The 19,302-nt window shown below is 37.0% G+C and overlaps 1 protein-coding gene across 2 annotated transcripts in view; it reads left to right on the plus strand.

The window, feature by feature from the left end:
* FBXO15 (F-box protein 15) overlaps positions 1-19,302 on the plus strand; it is a 90,614-nt gene that overhangs the window by 32,799 nt on the left and 38,513 nt on the right. For both annotated transcript variants that reach the window (XM_069099559.1, XM_069099560.1), the window contains exons 5-8: positions 4,028-4,237; positions 10,062-10,188; positions 13,357-13,439; positions 14,271-14,416. In XM_069099559.1, coding sequence (XP_068955660.1) covers positions 4,028-4,237; positions 10,062-10,188; positions 13,357-13,439; positions 14,271-14,416 — 566 coding nt within the window. The remainder of the gene's footprint in view (positions 1-4,027; positions 4,238-10,061; positions 10,189-13,356; positions 13,440-14,270; positions 14,417-19,302) is intronic.

Below are 19,302 nucleotides of genomic sequence, written 5' to 3' on the forward strand. Positions count from 1 at the left end.
GGATATTCAACAAAGATGGATATTGAGGTCAGTTCACACTGATTCATTGGTCCATCAACCAAGAATCAGGGAGAGTGCCTGAAACTTGGCTTTTTTTGCTATAGTCATGAGGGAACAGGTTGAACCCATACTCCCCTCACAAAACCAAGTCTTGAGGATGGCCTCAATACTTTTTAAAGAAACATTTGCCTAACTGCAGTGGGGGTAGGAGTTCACTGAATACAAAAACGATCCTGGTAAGTAGCCCAGAGGTAGCAGCACGCTTCTCCCAGGTGGATACTCCTGTAGTTACGCGGGACTTGATTGTGTCCAACTCTGTCTGTATCAGGTGTTTTTAATCTGGGTTTCACAGAATTCAGAGGGTTCTGTGGATAGATTTCAGAGAGGGGTCTGTGGACTTAGGACTTTTAGTATTTTGATGATAGCTATGTTTTAGTATAATTGGTTTCCTTAGTAGTCCTGTGTATTTTATGTATTTGGAAACATAGGCTTTACCAGACTTCCCAAAGGGGGTCTGTGACACAAAAAGCTTAGAATTGTTTAAACCAGACGATCATCTCGGGCCATTTTACTGAATTCCTTCTCCTAGAATGCACCAAAGGGCATTTCTAAAGCAGCTAAGTCCTCTTAACGTCATTGAGACTTAGGAGTTGTCTTTTGTCTGATTAAAAAGGTGCTAACAGGCATGTCCGTGTCTAGTAGGGGGAAGTGTAGATAACCAAAGGTTCGAAACAAAGGTTTGATTCCTCTATAAGCTAATGAGATGATTAGAAAATTCTTCCGATCAACCCTTTATGCTATAGAAATAATACAGAGAACTAAAGCAGTTATATTATTTACCTCCAGGAAATGTATTAAATCAAAGAAGAAAATAATGGATGAATGTGTATTTTTAGCTAGGCAAATCTTAGGGACTTAAATTTTAGCTTGTTGGAAACAAGATTCTTCTAACAGGAATGCCAACACTTGTGGCTCCAGAGGAACAAAGTCCCTTCCTGGGTGAAGACCAGAGTACAGGCCAAGATCATGCCACCTCAGATACACTGAAACCTTACAGATCCCAGAATTAGTTCTGAAATCACAGCATCATGAAAAACCTAAAGACTGGGACAGTGCCTCCTCCACCCAGAGAGAAGAGACCCAACTTTTAGCATAACGTTAAAAGTCAAAAAATAGGCTGGAAAAATTGAGCAAACAACAAAAAAAGAACCTGACCTCAAAAAGTTATATTGGGGACTGGGAAGAACAAGACACAAATTCAGAAGAAGACACAATGTAAAAACAGGTACAAGCAAATTCTCAAAGAAAAATGTGATTGTAAACAAGCCCAATAAGAATTTCTGAAAGAGCGCCAAAAGGATTTTAAAAATCAGAGAGGAAAAGTTGAGAAAAGAAGTGAGAGGGATGCAAGAAAATTATGAAAAGAGAATGAACAACTTGGTAAAAGGTACACACAAAAAATAGTGAAGAAAATGACACCTTAAAAAAACAGAATTGACCAAATGATAAAACAAATGCAGAATTCTACTGTAGAGAACTCCTTAAAGAGTAGATGATCAAATGGAAAAAGAGTTTCAGAAGCTCACCGAAGAAAATAATTCCTTTAAAAATTACAAGTGGGCAAGTAGAAGTAGAAGTTAGTGACTTTATGAGAAATCAAAGTATTATAAAATAGAACCAAACAAATGAAAAAATAGAAGGCAGTGTGAAGCATCTCATTGGAAAAACCACTGACCTGGAAAATATATCCAGGGGAGATCATTTAAAAATTATTGGACTACCTGAAAGCCATGACAAAAAGAGGAGCCTAGAAATCATCCTTCAAGAAATTCTCAAGGAAAATTGCCCAGATATTCTAGAACCAGAAGGCAAAATAGAAATTGAAAGAATTCACCAATTTCCTCTTGAAAAAGATTCCCAAAAGAAAACTCCTAGGAATATCATAGCCAAATTCCAGAGCTCTCAGGACAAGGAGAAAATATTACAAACTGCCAGGAAGAAACAATTTGAGTATTGTGGAAACACAATCAGGATAACGCAAGATCTAGCAGCTTCTACACGAAGGGATTGAAGGGCTTGGAATATGATATTCTGGAGTTCAGAGGAGCTACGATTAAAACCAAGAATCACCTACCCAGCAAAACTGAGTATGATACTTCAGGGGAAAATATGGTTATTCAGTGAAATAGAGGACTTTCGAGTTTTCTTGATGACAAAACCAGAGCTGAACAGAAAATTTGACTTTCAAATACAAGAAGCAAGAGAAGCATGAGAAGATAATAGGAAAAAGACATCGTAAGGAACTTATTAAAGTTGGACTATTTACATTCCTACATGGAAATACTATAATTGTAACTCATGAGACTTTTCTCAGTATGAGGATACTTGAAGGGAATATATATATATATATATATATATATATATATATATATATATATTTCAACTGTACATGGCACCTTTTCAAAAATTGACTGTGTGAAGGTATAAAAACCTCACAAATGTAGAAAAAAACAGAAAAATTAAATGCATTCTTTTCAGCCCATAATGCAACAAAATGATATTCAGTAAAGGACCATGGAAACATAAAATCAATTGGCAGCTAAGTATTCTAATCCTAAAGAATGTGGAGTTCAGAGAACAAATCTTAGAAACAATAGTTTCATTAAAGAGTGACAATGAGACAACATACCAAGATTTATGGAATGCAGCCAAAGCAATGCTTAGGGGAAAATTGATCTCTCTAAATGCTTACATCAATAAAATAGAGAAAGCAGATCAGTGAACTGGACATGCAGATAAAAAATCCAGAAAAGAACAAATTAAAAATCCCCAATTAAACACCAAACTGGAAATCCTGAAAGTCAAAGAAGAGATGAATGAAATTGAAATAGAAAACCCATTAACTTAATAAAATTTGGAGTTGGTTTTATGAAAAAAATCTAATAAAATAGATAAACCTTTGATTAAAATGATTTTTAGAAAAGAGAAGAAAATCAAGTCACTAGTATAAAAAATGAAAAGGGTGAATTCACTACCAATGAAGAAGTATTTAAAGCAGTTATTAGGAGTTATAAGATCAACTAATGTGCCAAAAAAGGAAAGTGACAGATTTGGAGGGGATGTTGAGAAATTAGGACCCTAATGCACTACTGGTAGGATTGTGAACTGATCTAGCTGTTCTAGAGAGTAATTTAAAACTATACCCAAAGGGTCATAAAACTGTGCATACCTTTTGACTGAGCAGTGCTACTAGTCCATACCCTAAAGAGATCAAAGAAAAAGAAAAAAACCTATGTGTACAAAAGTATTTATAGAAACTCTTTTTGTGGTGGTAAAGAATTGGAAGTTGAGGGGATGCCCATCAATTGGAGAATGGCTGAACGAGTTGTAATGGAATGCTATTGTGCTGTAAGAAATAAGGAACAGACTGGTTTCAGAAAAACGTGGGAAGGCTTACATGAACTGATACAAAGTGAAATTATAGAACCAGGAAAACATCATATACAGTAATAGCAGTATTGTACAATGATCAACAGTGCACGGCTTAGCTATTTTCAGCAATACAATGACCCATGACAATTCTGAAGGACTCTTTTTGAAAAATGCTGTCCACCTCCAGAGAAAGAACTAATGGAGTCTGAATGCTGATTGAAGCATGCTTTCTTCACTTTCTTTGTCTTTTGCAACATGGATTTTTCTTTTTCTTTGCAACATGCAATATGGAAAGATGGTTTGCATGACTGCACATGTATTATCGATATCAAATTGCTTGCTCTCTTGAGGGGAGTGGGGGAGGTGGGAGGGAGAAAATTTGGAACTCAGAATTTTTAAAAATAAATGCTAAGTAAAAAAAATTTATTGAGAAAAAATAAAATAATAGTAAAAGGAAGCAAGATCTTTGAACCTGACCTACATTTGTAGAATTGAATTAGCTCCTTTAATATACCTATTTGAACTCCTCAGTATAACATTTTTATCTTATCAAAGATAAATTTAAGTTCTTTAACTCCATTTTCTTCCCAAATAGAGTATCTGGATTGAGTTGGGTGATTGTATTAAAGGAGAAAAATGGCAAAGAGTACATCATGGAGCAGGCCGAGTTTTCTGTGAATGACACATCTGTTACAGTCATGTGGCATGGGAATAACTGGCCACGTATAGACAAGCTGGCAACACTAGACTTATGTGGTGTGACACCAGTATTTTTGGACCGCTATAAGGTCCCCACCAAAAATGGGTGAGTTTCATCCAGATTTATTATTGTTAGATTAGAAAAACTTGTTAGTGATAGTTGGTTGACATTAACTTTTTTAACCCTGAAGTGCAATTAAAGATTGCATCTGAAAACTCACTGTTTCTTTTCTTACTGCTTGATCACTGCTAGAATAGAAATAAAAGGTGGTGTCTGTGTGTGTGTGTGTGTGTGTATGTGTATATGTGTGTGTATATATATATATATATATAAATACCTCAGTTGTCTAAAATATTAGTCTGGTATGTTCTATATAATGGAATTTTTTTTTTGCTTTTTTTTTGGAGGGCAGTTGGGGTTAAGTGACTTGCCCAAAGTCACACAGCTGATGTGTCAAGTGTCTGAGGCCGGATTTGAACTCAGGTCTTCCTGACTCCAGGGCCAGTGCTCTATTCAGTGCGCCACCTAGCTGCCCCTGGAATTTTTTTTTAGACAACTGAGGATTAACCTTTTTTTTTTTTTCCCTACGCTTTATATGAGACTCTCTATTACATTCTACCCTGTTGTAAGAAACTGCTAGGTGGAGGGGTGGCTAGGTGGTGCAATGAATAGAACACTGGGCCTGGAGTCAGGAGGACCCGAGTTCACACACCTAAAACTTTACTAGCTGTGTGACCTTGGGCAAGTCACTTAACCCCAATTGCCCAGCCTTCCCCCCTCCAAAAAGCAAAAAAACCAAAAAAAGCTGCTAGGTGGAACAGTGGATAGAATTCTGCACCTGAATTCAGGAAGAACTGAAATCAAACACTTAATAACTGTGTGACCCTGAACAAATGAATTCATCTCTGCTGCCTCAGTTTCCTCAGTTGTGAAATGAGGATTATAATAGCACCTATCTCCCAGGGTTATTTTTGGGGATCAAATGAGATAAAAGATATAAAGTACTTAATAGTGTTTGGCACATAGTAGGTGCTTGATGAGTGTTTGTTTTCTTCCTTCCTTAAAGTTTAACAGACACAACTTCACCTTTACTTATGATTCAGTGTTCTCATTAGAAGTTATTATATTTCATTGTGGATTGTGTGGCAAATTGACTTCACTGAACCTATAGTTCAAGCAAAGCAAGTGATCGTTTGAATACGTTCTATCAGCTTGGTTTTTTTGTTTTGTTATTTTGGCCCTTATAAAAGTATAATATGAAATATGTAGCTGCTTCATCTCTCAGTCTACATGACTGTCTAATAATGATCTAGAGAGGGAGTGGACATTTGATCTCATGGCTACAGAGAACTCATAGATGAGAAAACTGCTTCTACCAATACAGATTTGCACCTTCTCTATAACTTGTAGTTTTAGCAAGTTGCCTAGTGGGGTGGTTAGGTGGCTCAGTGAATAGAGCACTGGCCCTGGAGTCAAGAGGACCTGAGTTCAAATCCGACCTCAGACACTTAATATACACACACACAAAAACTAGCCACATGACCCTGGGCAAGCCACTTAGCCCCAATAGCCCTACCTTCCCCTCTCAATTAAAAAAAAAAATCTAAAAAAAAAAAGTTGCCTAGGGCATTGAAAAGTTAAGTGACTAGTCCAGGTTCACACATCTATGTTCTCACAGTCATAGATGGGATTTGAGACTGGATCTTGCTGATTCTGGGGCCACATCAATATATACTTGATTATTCTGATTCTTTAAAAATAATGATAATGACAAATAAGATTTATTTAGTACTTTAATTTTTGCAAAGTGCTTTACATATACCTAATTTGAATGCTTATAATAATCCTGTGTGATAGGTGGTTATCTCCATTATACAGCTGATGAAACTAAGACTGAGACATTAAAAGACTTACCCAGGGTCACAAAGCTAGTAAGTGTCTCATGAGGTTTGAAACCAGTTCTACTTGAATCCAAGTCCAGTGATTTACTGTACATATTTCTCTAAAAATTAATTGATGTCTTATGTTTTCTCTAAGATCCCTTCTAACCCTGAACTTAATTATCTGGTAGTGAGTTATTTTAAACCTCAAAAGGTCTTCAGATTCACTATCAATATCCTTTGGCCTTTCAGCAACCTTCAAAACTTGGCATTCTTATAAATATTCTTAGTTGCATGACATTCTTTCTTTGGAAAATGGAGAACATCATACCATTATGCTTTGGTTGGGAAATATTGTTACTTCGTGGGCTTTTATAATGTGCCCACTAAAGCATGGAATTAAATTTCTGTAAGTTCAGACCTAAATGGAACATTTGTTTCGTTTTGTTCCACAGCCTAGCTAGGACACTTAACATATAGTAAATGATTAATAAGTGGTTAGTGCTGCTGGTTCTTGTTCTGCATGATTTGAGTTTCTTCTGCTGGATAATTTTGGGAAAATGTTCTTTGTGTGCAGCTATCCTCTTCTAGAAGTAGACAGGAAAAGTTTTGTTAATTTAATGAAGATTTGAAGAATGTTTTTGGTAGTGTTTTTGTTTGAGTGGGCAATTTATGTGACCCCTTTTAATATGCCTAATGCAATGAGACTTTTAACAAAGATGTAGCTTTATAATGCATATAGCCATTTCTGGAGATTGCTTTCTGGATTATTTTTTTAGATTCAGCAAGTGCTATATCACTTGAGAACATGTAGCATATTGTTTACAGGTTTTAGGCCAAAAGTACAAACATTAATTTAAAAATTAATGAATAAAAATCTAACTTAAATAGACATTGTTTTGCTTTGACCTGGAAAGCTAGGTAAATGCCCCTGCATGTCTCAAAATTGTCATAATATCTGTGATGATAGGTGTTAGTGAAAAATGCTAGAAATTATTGGGGAAACTCATCTGTAATTTGTTCCCATTGATTCTCTGTGGGCTTTAGCTAGTACCTGATAAATTATGGTAAACACACTAAAAACATATTTCATGAATTTGTTTTAGTAGATGTTTTTATTGCATATATATGTGTGTGTCTGTGTATCTATCTATTCAATATCTATTTTCGTTAGGAAGGAGTAGGAGTATTGTTATAGATTAGCGTGACAGAAAAAGAGAAACCATTGTGCCCTTCTCTACACCCCCTTTTTCCTACCTTATAGTTAGTTGTAGATAGGTAAATCAAAACTCCTTTTTGGAGTGATTTGAATTTTTTCTCAGACTCATTAATTTTCCTAAATCAGTACTTTGCATGGATTGTCTCAAATTTATGGGAAATGCTTGGTTAAATATGCCCATTGTTGCTTGTGAATACAGGGCTAATTAAATGATGTTTCTTTAAATAGGCAAAGCTTTATTCTCCTAAATTCCTCAATATTTTCCAGTTCAGGGCATGTAAATTTTGCACCAAGCTGAGAATTGTTATCCATGTTCATCTGGTCATCTACCAGGTTAGCCATGTATATATGTTTTCGTGTGTTCATGATGAGACCTCTAGACAAGGTGTGAAAATTTGTAGCTCCCTGGTATTTCTCTCTACTGGAGGACTTTAGCCTTCATTGAAACATGCAGTTTAAGACAAAACAAATACCCATATGCTATGGAAATTATTCAAACTTACTTTTTATCTCCTTCAATGCTACGCCCTAACAAATATCTTCCTTGCTTCTCTATAATCACACCATATGCTCTCGATAAATTAATAGGTACAGAAAATGTCTATTTTGCATATGCGTGCATAGCATTAGACTAGCTAGCGTGGTTCCTTACCCTGTGTAGGTTTCCTTGTCATTTAAAAAAATTAGAATCAAGTAATGTAGGTCATAGAGACAGGGAACCTGTGGCCCTCTAGGTCCTCCAGTGCAGCCCTTTGACCGAATCCAAACTTCACTGAACAAATCCCCTTAATAAAAGGATTTGTTCTGTAAAACTTGGACTCAGTCAAAAGGCTGTAACCAAGGACCTAGAAGGCCACATGTGGTCTTGAGGCCTCAGGGTCCCCACCCCTGCTCTAGGACAATGGAACACAATAAAATGAGACTAACATTTATTATGCACCTGCTGTGTTCTGTCCTGGGATTTGGGAGAGAAAATTTTAGATGATGCAAGATCCTTTTCCTGATTGTTTGCTAGAGAAACATGACTGACACATAAGTACAACATGAAATAATATGTTTGACTCTGAGGAGGGAGAATAAAATAAGACTTCTTAGAGGAGGCAGCTTTTGAATTACAGTTTAAATGGGGGGGAGGTAAGTATTGAGCAAGTACAGATGACATTCGAGGCATAGGGAACTCTAGGAAGAACTTTGTGGAAATGGGAGCAGGGCAGTTCTGCTAAAGGATAAAAAGCCATAAATGTGAACCACTAATAAACAACCCTAGTGGTGGTAACAATAGCTGATAATCAGAAGTTGTGGGGAGAGTTTTATGAAATAGAGAGGGAGCTATGTAGCACCATATTTGGGAAAGCACATTAAAAGGATATGTTTTCAGTGTGCATAATAGTGGGATTATAGGTTTGGGTCTAGAAAGGGATAAAATATCATTTTACATATGAAGAAACAAGCTTAGTTACTTGGCCAGATTCATGTAGGTATAACTGTACCTCATGTTTGTGAAGCACTTTAATGTTTTCTTCATAACAGTTCTGTGAATTAGGTAGGAGTATGAAATCCTAATTTTATGGATGGACAAACCAAGGCTCAGAGAGGCTGAACTACTTATGCTGTAGTCATAAAGTTATTACATTTCAGAGCCAGGATACCAATCCAGGTCACTTAATTCTAGATCCAGTGTTCTTTCTAGTATATTTTGCAATGTACCAAAATGTCTTGATGTGTTAATGGAGAATTTTCATTTACCCTTTTCCTATCGAATTCCACATAGGGGTTAGCTGTATAGCATGTTAGTAAAACCTTTAGAATTGGCCCTTGAAGTAATGGCCAAAACAACGTTTAGAAGAAATCTTTTTGAAAAGATTCTGTTGGTTGCTAAGGATGAGGAGAGTCTTAGGTGATTATTATACTGTTTGCAATATATTTTATTGTTAAATTTGATTTTAAGGTCTAGCTAATGTTAGCTCACTTTTTCAAAATTTCTGCTTTTATGTTATTTGTAACATTTATTCCCAGTCATTCTAAAGAAAATTTTCTACACTATCTGCTTGTATGAAAATATTAAAAACAGGGTTTGTTTTGTAATTTGTTTTGGGTGTTACCAAGTCAACATTTGTAAGTTCTTTACTAGTAATGAATTTAGAAGGCTCTTTCAATCTAAAACAGTAGTCTGATTTTTCAGATATCCAGTTTGTTTTATTGAAGAGCAAACTGATATAGTGCAAAGAATGATGGACAAGATAAACATTGTTTGAAATTATGATCCTTGCACTTAAGAGGTGTTATCTTGGGCAAGTCATTTAACATTACTGAGTCTCAGTTCCCTCATCTGTAAAATGAGGATAATCCTTGGGCCAGGGGTATTCAAGAAAAACCTTTTGTTAATCTTAAATTAAGCATTCTATAAATGTGTTTTATTTTATTTTCTGCACATGACTTTTAAATCAGCTTAGATTTATTATTTTTTCTCCACTTGGTCAGCATCATTTATAGAGTATCCTTTGTGACTAAAGCACTGTGTAGTAGATATTAAAGGAAAGAGAGAAGATAGTTTTGTCTCCTTTATTGTCTTTTGACTAGGACATTGAATTGTAGAGAGAGTAAGAGGGGAAGACAATTTGAATGAGAAGTGAAATTAAATTGATGGCCTGGTATTTTCCTATTTGTTTACAAAAGTTAGATTTTTTTTTTCTCCTCAATGTTGTCACCTATTATAAAAGTAGATTTTTAATATTTTCTTAATTGGCATTCTTACATGTGATAATTAACAACTTTGATAATACTAAAACTCACTTCTGTCTTTCCTTGGTTTGGCATTTGATGTTCAAAGACCTCGAAGGCGTTCCCTAGTTGCTGAGTACAATCTGACTAACCTAACTAAATCCACTTCGATTGGCTCTGACAGACTTATTCGGACCTTCTGCCTAAACCCAGGGCTTCTAGTTGGTCTGTGGAAGGTAAGATTGGAGTCCTTTTTGTTTAGTGACGTTCCATTTACCTCTGTATGAAAACATTGGTATGCATTTGCTACTTATAACAGGTCAATATTAGGCTTTATGATGCATATGTTATCACAACCTATACTCACTGTTGTAATGAGTTTTCCTATATTCTCAAGGTTTTATTTAACTATTAACCACATGTGAATGATTAACTAGTCCATATTTCTAGCTGTGGACCTCTGACTTAAGTTGCTAATTGTCATCAGGACATTAAAAACACTGACACCTGAATTTAACATGTTGAAAATGTTTTATCTCTACCTTGACTCCTTAGACTCAACATTTTTGTCTCTTTACTTTCTTTGGTCCTTTACACACATTGTATCACTAACCTCTGCTAATTCCTTCTTTATGATGTCTTTTGGATTTTCTCCTTTCTTTTCACTTCTATAGTCATTACTTTCCATCAAAAATCATTACTACCCATTATCTTTCATTGATGGATAAATATGCCAGCTCTCTGGTTGGTTTCTTTGCCTCTCATCATCCTCTATTCTAATCCATTTTGTATACAGCTACTGAGATAATTGTAGTGAAACACTTGTTATCACATCACTTCTCTGATTCCCCTAATCCCAATTAGGTTTTCACATTGACTCATATCAAATCCAAACTTTTTACCTTGGCATTTAAGGTTTGCTTCCATCTATATTCCTTTTTTGCCTTATCTTACCGACTTATTTCACATATAAACTACTCTGTGTAGACTTCTGCTCCATCTAAGCTAACATCCTGCCATTCCTCCTATGCCACCCTGTGACCTGCATGAGTATATGCTTATCATTGCCTCAGTTGCACTCCTTCCCCCACCGGCTCCAACTTGTCGTCACGAACTCGATGAGAACTCACTTGCGTTTAGGAGCCTGCATGATTGTCGCTTCATGTGAGCTTCCCCCGTTTGTTACTCCCTCCGCACCTTTCCACCCTGTTACTCTGTATTGCATCAGTGGATGTGTGGCTCTTCTGTGCTTTATCTGTGTGTGTTTCATCTAGATTTAAGCTCTGTGAGGCTCAGGACCAGGTCTTTTGCTGCTTTTACACTCTTCCCCTGCACACTCACCCACAGAGACGATGGTGGTGCTTTTCATAGAGTAGACTCTCAGTGAAACTTGTGGATTGACCAGACAGGACATTGAACATCATTTACCATTTTAGAAGAGAATTTAACCATTTCCCCTTCCCCTAGTAAGTCAGTTTCTTGTTTTTTACTGGGACTAACTATAAGGAACTGACTCTCTTTATAGAGTTAGTTACTCTGGGTAAAAGAGAACACAACTTGAAGGTATATTCTTATATTTTCATACTTAGGTCAAACCTTTGTAAGTTTGAATAATGGGCTGATAAAACTTTATCCCATAGGGGTTGAGGATTCTATGCCACCATTTTCATTCTGGGAATAGTGTATAAAAGGGATGGTGGGGGTGGGGAATCATGTCTCCTGTGGCGTTTATTACTTCCTCCCTCCTGTACTCATTTTGTCTTAATTCTTTCCCCTTGTTTTGTGGATTTAAATAATTTGGTCCTTGTCTTTTTCCTTTTGTCTCTTGTTTGGTCTCCTTCAGGTTATACTGTAGAGATGACTTGTAGGAAATTTAGTTCAATTCTACAGACATTTATTAAGTGGCTACCATATGTAAGGTACAGTACTAGGTCCTGGGGATACGATATAGTCCTGGTTCTGAAGGGATTTACAGACGAATGCTGGGTAGGAAGGTGGGGACAAAACATGTACAGAAATAGATATATTACAAAATAGAATGTGATAAGAACAAAGGATAGTTCCATGTGAGTTCTATGAGAAATTTGCAGAAGGAGAGATCACGTTGAGCTGGAAGAATGGGAAAGGCTTAGTTGAAGTAATGTCAGAAGAACTGAACTTTGAAGGAAGAGAAGGGTTTCAGTAGGTTGACAGAAACGGAGGTAGTACCTACAAGTCATGGAGTCTGTGCAAGTATATAGAGGTAGGGAAAGTACAGGAAGGGATTGGGAAGCCCTTAGTAGTCCAGTTGGGCTTAAATTCAGAAGGCAAAAGGAAGAATAATGTGAAGTAAAGCTATAAATGTGGATTGGAGCTAGATTGCAGAAAACCTTGAATTTCATTTCTGAGCAGTGGTAGATTATTTTGGCAGCAATGTTTAGGATATATGGGAAAGCATTAGGGACCAGAAGTCAGAAGACCAAGCTTTTAAAACTATTTTAAAGCATGAAGTAATGAGGCTATGAATTTAGGACGTTTGCAGTGTGAGTGGATAGAGATAGATGAATACAAGAGATATTATGGAAGTAGAATTGAAGTAATTGGCAATTTATTATATATTGGGAAAAGGAGGGGAGGAGTAAAGGTACCTTAAACATTTTGGAGCCCGAGTGACTTGGATATCAGTACTATCATTAACAGAAGCAGGAAGTTGGGAGGAGAAAGTTTTTTTGGGGGAAAACATAGATTGAAGCTCTGGTTTGATATTCAAGCAGAGATAACTATCCGTGCGGTTGGAAATGTAGTAGTGGAAGTCAAGGAAGAGATCAGGGTTGGTTACATAATCTAGGGAATCTTCTGCATGGAGGGAATTAAACCATGAGAGTGTGTGAGAATAGTGAGGAAAAGAGTTAAACTTTTAACTATCTCATTATACCGTTAATGATGATGATTACTGGGGAAATTAACTGTTCATGTTAAAGTTGGATTGTTTTTAACTTTCTTTTCTCTTTGTAAAGATTACTGATTAAACTTTATTTTGAAAAGGCCATAAATATTTTCAGTGTTAATCTCATATGTGTGTATATGTATATTATTAGATAGATACATCTATATCTATCTGTCTATCTATATCTAGCATCTTGTTCCTTCATAAGTGCCAGGACGTAGGTTAAATATTTATGAGTATCACTTATAATACAGTGTTTGTGTGAATTGTGGCTTTCCTGTATGTTAGTATAATATATGTCTTATTAAATAGTAATTCTGTATTAGCAGTAATAATACACTAATAGCATTGTACCAATCTTGTAGTAGTAAGAAACAGCATTTATTTGCAAGATTTATGTACCAATTTCTTTAAGAAGACCTCATAAAAATTAAAGTAGTCTGGGTGAAAAATGTATTCTTTGTAATTAACTTTCCAGAAAGAGAAGGAAATGGCTTTTGTTATGGCGAATCTTCATTTTCATCTACTGGTGGAGAGAAGCACTTTAGGCTCAGCCACTGTGTACGTACTGAATTCTTGTTTTTCATGTTTTGTACAGTAAATGTGAAAGAGAATCAGAGTTTTAAATCACCTAATGCTAAGGATCATTACAAAGATCTTCAAACAATTGGCACAGCCCAGTGACATGTTGCTGCTGAAGTTACTGGATTATTCATGAGCATATTTTCTTTATATATTTGGGTCTAAAAATGTGTCATGATTATGGATGATTAAAGGGGACACAACTTCTGTTATAGAAAGAAGTTGCTTTTCTCAGTCCCCTTTGCTGAGAGAATTCTTGCTTTCTTTCTCAGAAAAGATTTGTGATTTATACCTTTTATTGAATAGGACCTAATTTTTCTGAGTTGCAGTCTTTTTACCTAGTTTTAAGAAGTAGAGCTACCTTTGGCACATTTTTCTGCCCAAAGGTATTCTTTTGTTGCTCATCAGAATGCTGAGAAAGGGATGGAGTTGCCTTTAGATAGTCAAGAGTCCTGGGAGTATGTTTCTAAACACCATAGTTCAAATGTATTCACCTGGGGGGGGGGTTACCCATGCATATTCTGTGTCTTCTAGTTGCCCACAGAACTGATGCCTTCCAGTAGTTTGGAGAAATGAACATTTTAAAGGAATTAGCAAAGGCTATGTCATTTTAAATCTCATGGAGTTATAATGTTGAGAATTACTGGGAAGCCTGTTGTCTTTTTATAGTAGATGGGGGGGAGGTATGTGTGTGTTTTTAAAAAATAAAGTTATAGAACCCTAAATCTTAAGGACCCAAAGTTGGCTTTGTGTTTTTACCTTTGATAGTGTTTGTTGAGTTACATGTTCGTGTGTATTTTTTTTTTAAAGCCCTTATGTGCTGCCGCCTCACACTCCTTTTCTGGATGACATTGACCAACAGTATGGACTACATGGTTATCAGCTCCATGTTGACATGCACAGTGGTGGAAGTTCCTACCTTTGTGGTACCTTTCGTAATCTCTTCAGCAGGAAAGGTGAAGTTGATTGAATTTTAATTTTTATTTTACATTTTTGAAGTAGGAGGGTCTGGTGAACAAAGGTATTAATTAGCAGTTTTTAGGCCCTGTCAAACAGCTATCCGCTTCTCTTTACACATGGCACCTTTCCCCTTCTGTGACACCTTTTCCCTTCTTAGCTGTAACCGGTATATCTTACATGCCCAGGATGTGTGCTGTTTGTTTCTGCGTTCCTCTTTGCCTCTTCTTAGCATCATAACTGTCCCCAACATGGCAGCCATTGTATCATCTTCCCACTGGGTGCTTGTACTGTGTTCAAAGCCTTCTCTTCTCCTGATCTCTTCAATTCCTTGTTGGTAAGGGAACAGTAGAAAGAAATTTTGGCAAGAGGGATGTTGGGGAGAAGCCTCATCTTCTGACTGTGCTTCTTCCTTTTTGGCCTACAGCCTCCTTCAGCCTTTTAAACCTGGGCTGACTCTACTTAGTATTTAGTGCCAAAGTGCTTCCTGACTATGGGATAGGCCCTAGAGCCTAGGCTGTGCAAATCAGTTATAATTCCTGCAATGGCTGGTGGATATGTGTATAGCATAATGATGGGGGAAGAGGACAGGACCTATGTAAAATAGGAATAAGAAGAGACTGGTGCTGTGTTTTCTTATTTATTACATCTGAACCAAGCCAAAGCCAAAGCTAAGCTTGGGTCCATAGCCATACAAAGAGAAAGGGAAAGAAACTTGAGGTGAGGAGGAGAGGGGAAGGGAAAAACTAGGGAAATTTTGGTGATTAAGTTATAGGGAAAGAGCAAATAAGAGCACTGGGTGAAGTTAAGACAGAAGAAAGAGAATGGGGTGGGAGGGGAGCAAGGAGAGGGATGGATGTTGTGGCTAGGAATAGAGGGAGCTGGTAGACATGCTTAGGTAGAGTGGGTAAGGGCAGTAATAATTCAGAGGAGCTATGGTGAAGGATTCGATGACAACTCGCATTTACATCATGCTGTAGCATCCATCTTCTTCTGAAGCACCCTGCATATACCACCAGTGGGGAGACCACTTGAAGCTACTTCTCCTGACCAAATATCCCCAGTTTGTTTAACTGATTTATCACATGGCGTGCTCTCAGGGCCTTCTACTGTTCTGGTTGTCCTCTGAATATTTGCAAGCATATTTATGTCTTCCCTAAAATGTGGTACTTAGACTAGAGTCAGTTATTTCCATGTAAAGTCTAAACAATGATCGCTCTATTGAATCTTCAGGTTCCTTGGTTCTGGGTATTATGCTTCTCTCCATTCAGTCTAAGATCATGTGTTTAATTTATATCACTAGCAATTTGCTAAATGCTGAGATCTTTTCTAGATGCACTCTCCTATCTAGTCATATGACTCTCAACTTTATATTTGAAAAGTTGATTTTTGAACTTGAGTATAGGTTTCATTCCTAATTAATTTCATACTACTATATTTCTTACAATATTCTAAGAGACCCTCACGATTTTTTTGGATCCTCCCTGTCATTCATTGTGTCAGCTATTTCTTCTGGTTCTGTGTCATCTGCAAATTTCATAAGCATTCTGCTTATATCTTTATGCAAGACATTGACAGAAACGTTAAGTAGAATAGATCCTTGGGGTGCTCTGCTAAACACCTTTTTCCTAGTTAATATAGAGTGATTAATGTCTACTCTTACAATCTAGCCTTTTTGCTAGTTCCAAATCTATATAACTATGTAACATCAGAAGACATTAAATTAGTGTGATATGACCTGTTCTTGGTGAAGTCATGCTGGTCTTTGGTGATTATTGCTTGCTTCCTTTGGAAATGGTTACTAAGTTCCTATTTAATAGTATGTTAGAGAATTTTGCTAGGAAGAAAAATCAAGCTTACTGGCTTATGCTTTGCCGACTCTTCTCATATAATCACAGAATTTCAGTTGAAAGGTACTTAAATGGCCATCCATTCCAACCCATCACTGAAAGGAATCCCTTAGCTTTAGCATACCTTACAAGTTGTCACTCATCCTCTGCTTGAAGACATTTAGTGAAAGGGAACCCACTACCAATTAAGATAGTCTGTCTCACTCTTGGACGACCAAATTTTTCCTGAAATCTTACCCACATTTCCATATTTGTAATTTCAGCCAATTTGGCCTGGTTCTGTCCTCCAAAAAGATGGTTTATTTCTAATAAAAAAAAGTAAATCACTTGCCCTGCTCTAGTCCTACAGCATTTCCCATGTTCTCTGTGATCTTTCTGATCATAATATCCTGTCTTTCTAGCTTTTCTCTCTTTCCCACACTTCCTAAACCGATTCTTTCCCCTTACTACAATGACAAGGTGCTCCCCCTTTTCCTCATGCTTAGTCCATCACCTTTCCAAGTCCCTCCCTTTATGATCTTTTATGCTGTAGGAGTTAATCAGATCAGTTATACATCATCATCCCCTTTTCTTTCCCTTGCTTACTTGTTTTTCTGCTGTTGGTGCCTTTTTACCCCTCAATATTTCATTATTCACTATCCGGTTCTTACTCATAGGATTACAAACCTAGAACTCTATGGGATATCATAGTTCAGCGTCCTTACTTTACAGATGAAGAACTCAGAACTCAGCCTCGACTGAGAGGCCTGAGGAAGTTAAGTGACTTTCCAAAGGTCAAGTAGATATAGTAATTATGAGGAGTGTCCTCTAAGTATAGAGTCAAATCTTTTTACAGTGTTCTGCCCTCTATTTTCTGTGTTGCTGTAGGAAATCATACAATCATGCTAGCTGGGTCCTTACAGATTTATGTTACATAATTTTAACTAGGCCTTCACTGATCCACAGTAATCTTTTATATTCTTCCCTAATTGACCTTCTGTCGTACCGCCCTTAGCCCCTGTTCCAAATTCCCAAAAGGAGGGAACATCTCTAACACATATCAGAGGAGGGACTTTTCTTATGCAAAACAGAAAACTGGGAAGGTATCTTTGGAGCTGATAGACCATTGCTCTGGTCTGGACACACTATTCCACTGTCATCTACTTGAAGAAAAGAAGGAAGGAAACAAGCATTTATTAAGCTCCTACTATATAACAGACATTGTGCTAAGCACTTTACAAATGTACTATTTGGTCTTCACCACAACCCTGCGAGGTAAGTGTTATTATTATTCCTATCGTATAGTTGAGGAAACCGAGGCAGGCCGAGGTTAAGTGACTTGCCCAGGGTCACATAGGCATTGTGAGACTGGTCTCAGGCTGGATTTGAACTCAAGCCTTCCTGACTCCAGGTCCAGCATTCAGTCCACTGTGCTACCTCGCTTCCTAAAAAGTCATGCTTTAAGTAAAACACTTTTAGTAAGTAAATCTTATGCCTATGTTTTCCCTTCTTCTTTATAATTCAGAAAGAAGATTGCTCCTTTGACCTCTTGCTACACTTCGCTTGCCACATCCTAACTCTGAAGTAGTGCCTCCCCTCCTCACACACTGAAATGCAACTCACAGAAATCTCTTAACCTTGCTGATTGGCTGTTTTAGAGATTCACGTATTGCTCCATCGTCAGAACCGTCAGGTTCCAGCATAGGCTCCCTGTCTCAGTTCCCATAGAAGTATTTCACACTCATCTTTCCTACTCGAGCCCTGTTCCCTCTCCTTTTACGTTCTTATCTCTTTTCTGAAAAAATGGAGGCCATTGGACGTGAACATTCTCTTCATCTCAAAACGCTGAGATATCTCCCACTCTTTATTGGTTTCCCTCAGTCTCTGAAAAGAGAGAGTCTTTTTCCTTGCCAAGGCCAGCCCTTCTCTATGGACATTTGATTCCTGATTCCATTTCTTACCATTTTTTCCAATAGAGTGCATCCTCATCCCTCCTTTTTCTTGAGTCTTCAGCCTTTCTCTATCTACTAATTCCTTTCTGTTGCCTTCAGACATGTCCAAGTCTTTGCCATCTTTAAAAATAAAACAAAAACTTTATTAGCCCTCAGAATCCCTTCAAGATATCATCTCCTCTCTGTCCTCACTTTCATAGCCAAAGTAATTGAAAAACAGCAACTATACTCACTGTCTCAGCTTGTTTCGCTCCCACTCTTCAACATTTAGCTTCCTGGCTTCTAATCTCATCAATTCAACCAAAACTGCTCTCTCCAAAGTTACTAGTGATCTCTTATTTGCCAAATCTGATAAATTTTTCCCAGACCATCTTCTAACTCCCTTTCTCCTGCATTTGATATTACTAACTACACTCTCTCTCCTGAGTTTTTGTGACATTGTTCTTTGCCTACCTTCCTGATCACTCCTTCTTAGTTTTTTTTTGTTGGTTCATTGTTTGTAATATTTGCATTATCCTGGTCTTTCCCCTTGCTCTACATATCAAATAAATCACTCAATCTTTTTGTTTTTGTCTTTACAAAATCTCTTAAATCTTACCTCTTCCTTCTAATTAAGATAGCTGCCACTTTAGTGCAGGTTTTGTCTCTTGCCTAGTTCCTAATTGGATTTTCTGCCTCAAGTCTCTCCCCACTCCAGTTCATCTGACACATTGCTGTTAAAGTAATTTTCTTTAAATGCAGATCTGACCACGTACCTCTCCTACTCATTCAACTTAAGTGATTTCTTGTTACCTCTAGGATAAAGTACAAAATTCTCTGTTTAGCTTTTAAAACATATTACAACCAGGCCCCAACCTATCTTTCAAGTCTCTTTAGATCATTAGTCCCTTCCTGCACTCTGTAAATCCATCTCTTTTCTGTTGTTTGCATTGGTCATCCCATGTACCTAGAATATATTGTGTCCTTCCCTTGCCTTGTAAAGTCCCCTTTTCCCTTTTAGTTACTGTCTGAGCACCATAATCTTCACGAAATCTTTCTTGATTTCAACTACTAGTGCCCTGCTTCCTAAAATACTTCATATATATTTGTATTTATTTATTTATT

This window comes from Petaurus breviceps, unplaced genomic scaffold (genome assembly GCF_028583685.1).
Source record: "Petaurus breviceps papuanus isolate PSGF00001 unplaced genomic scaffold, PetGlider_PUasm1.0 38, whole genome shotgun sequence".
Lineage (NCBI taxonomy): Eukaryota > Metazoa > Chordata > Mammalia > Diprotodontia > Petauridae > Petaurus > Petaurus breviceps.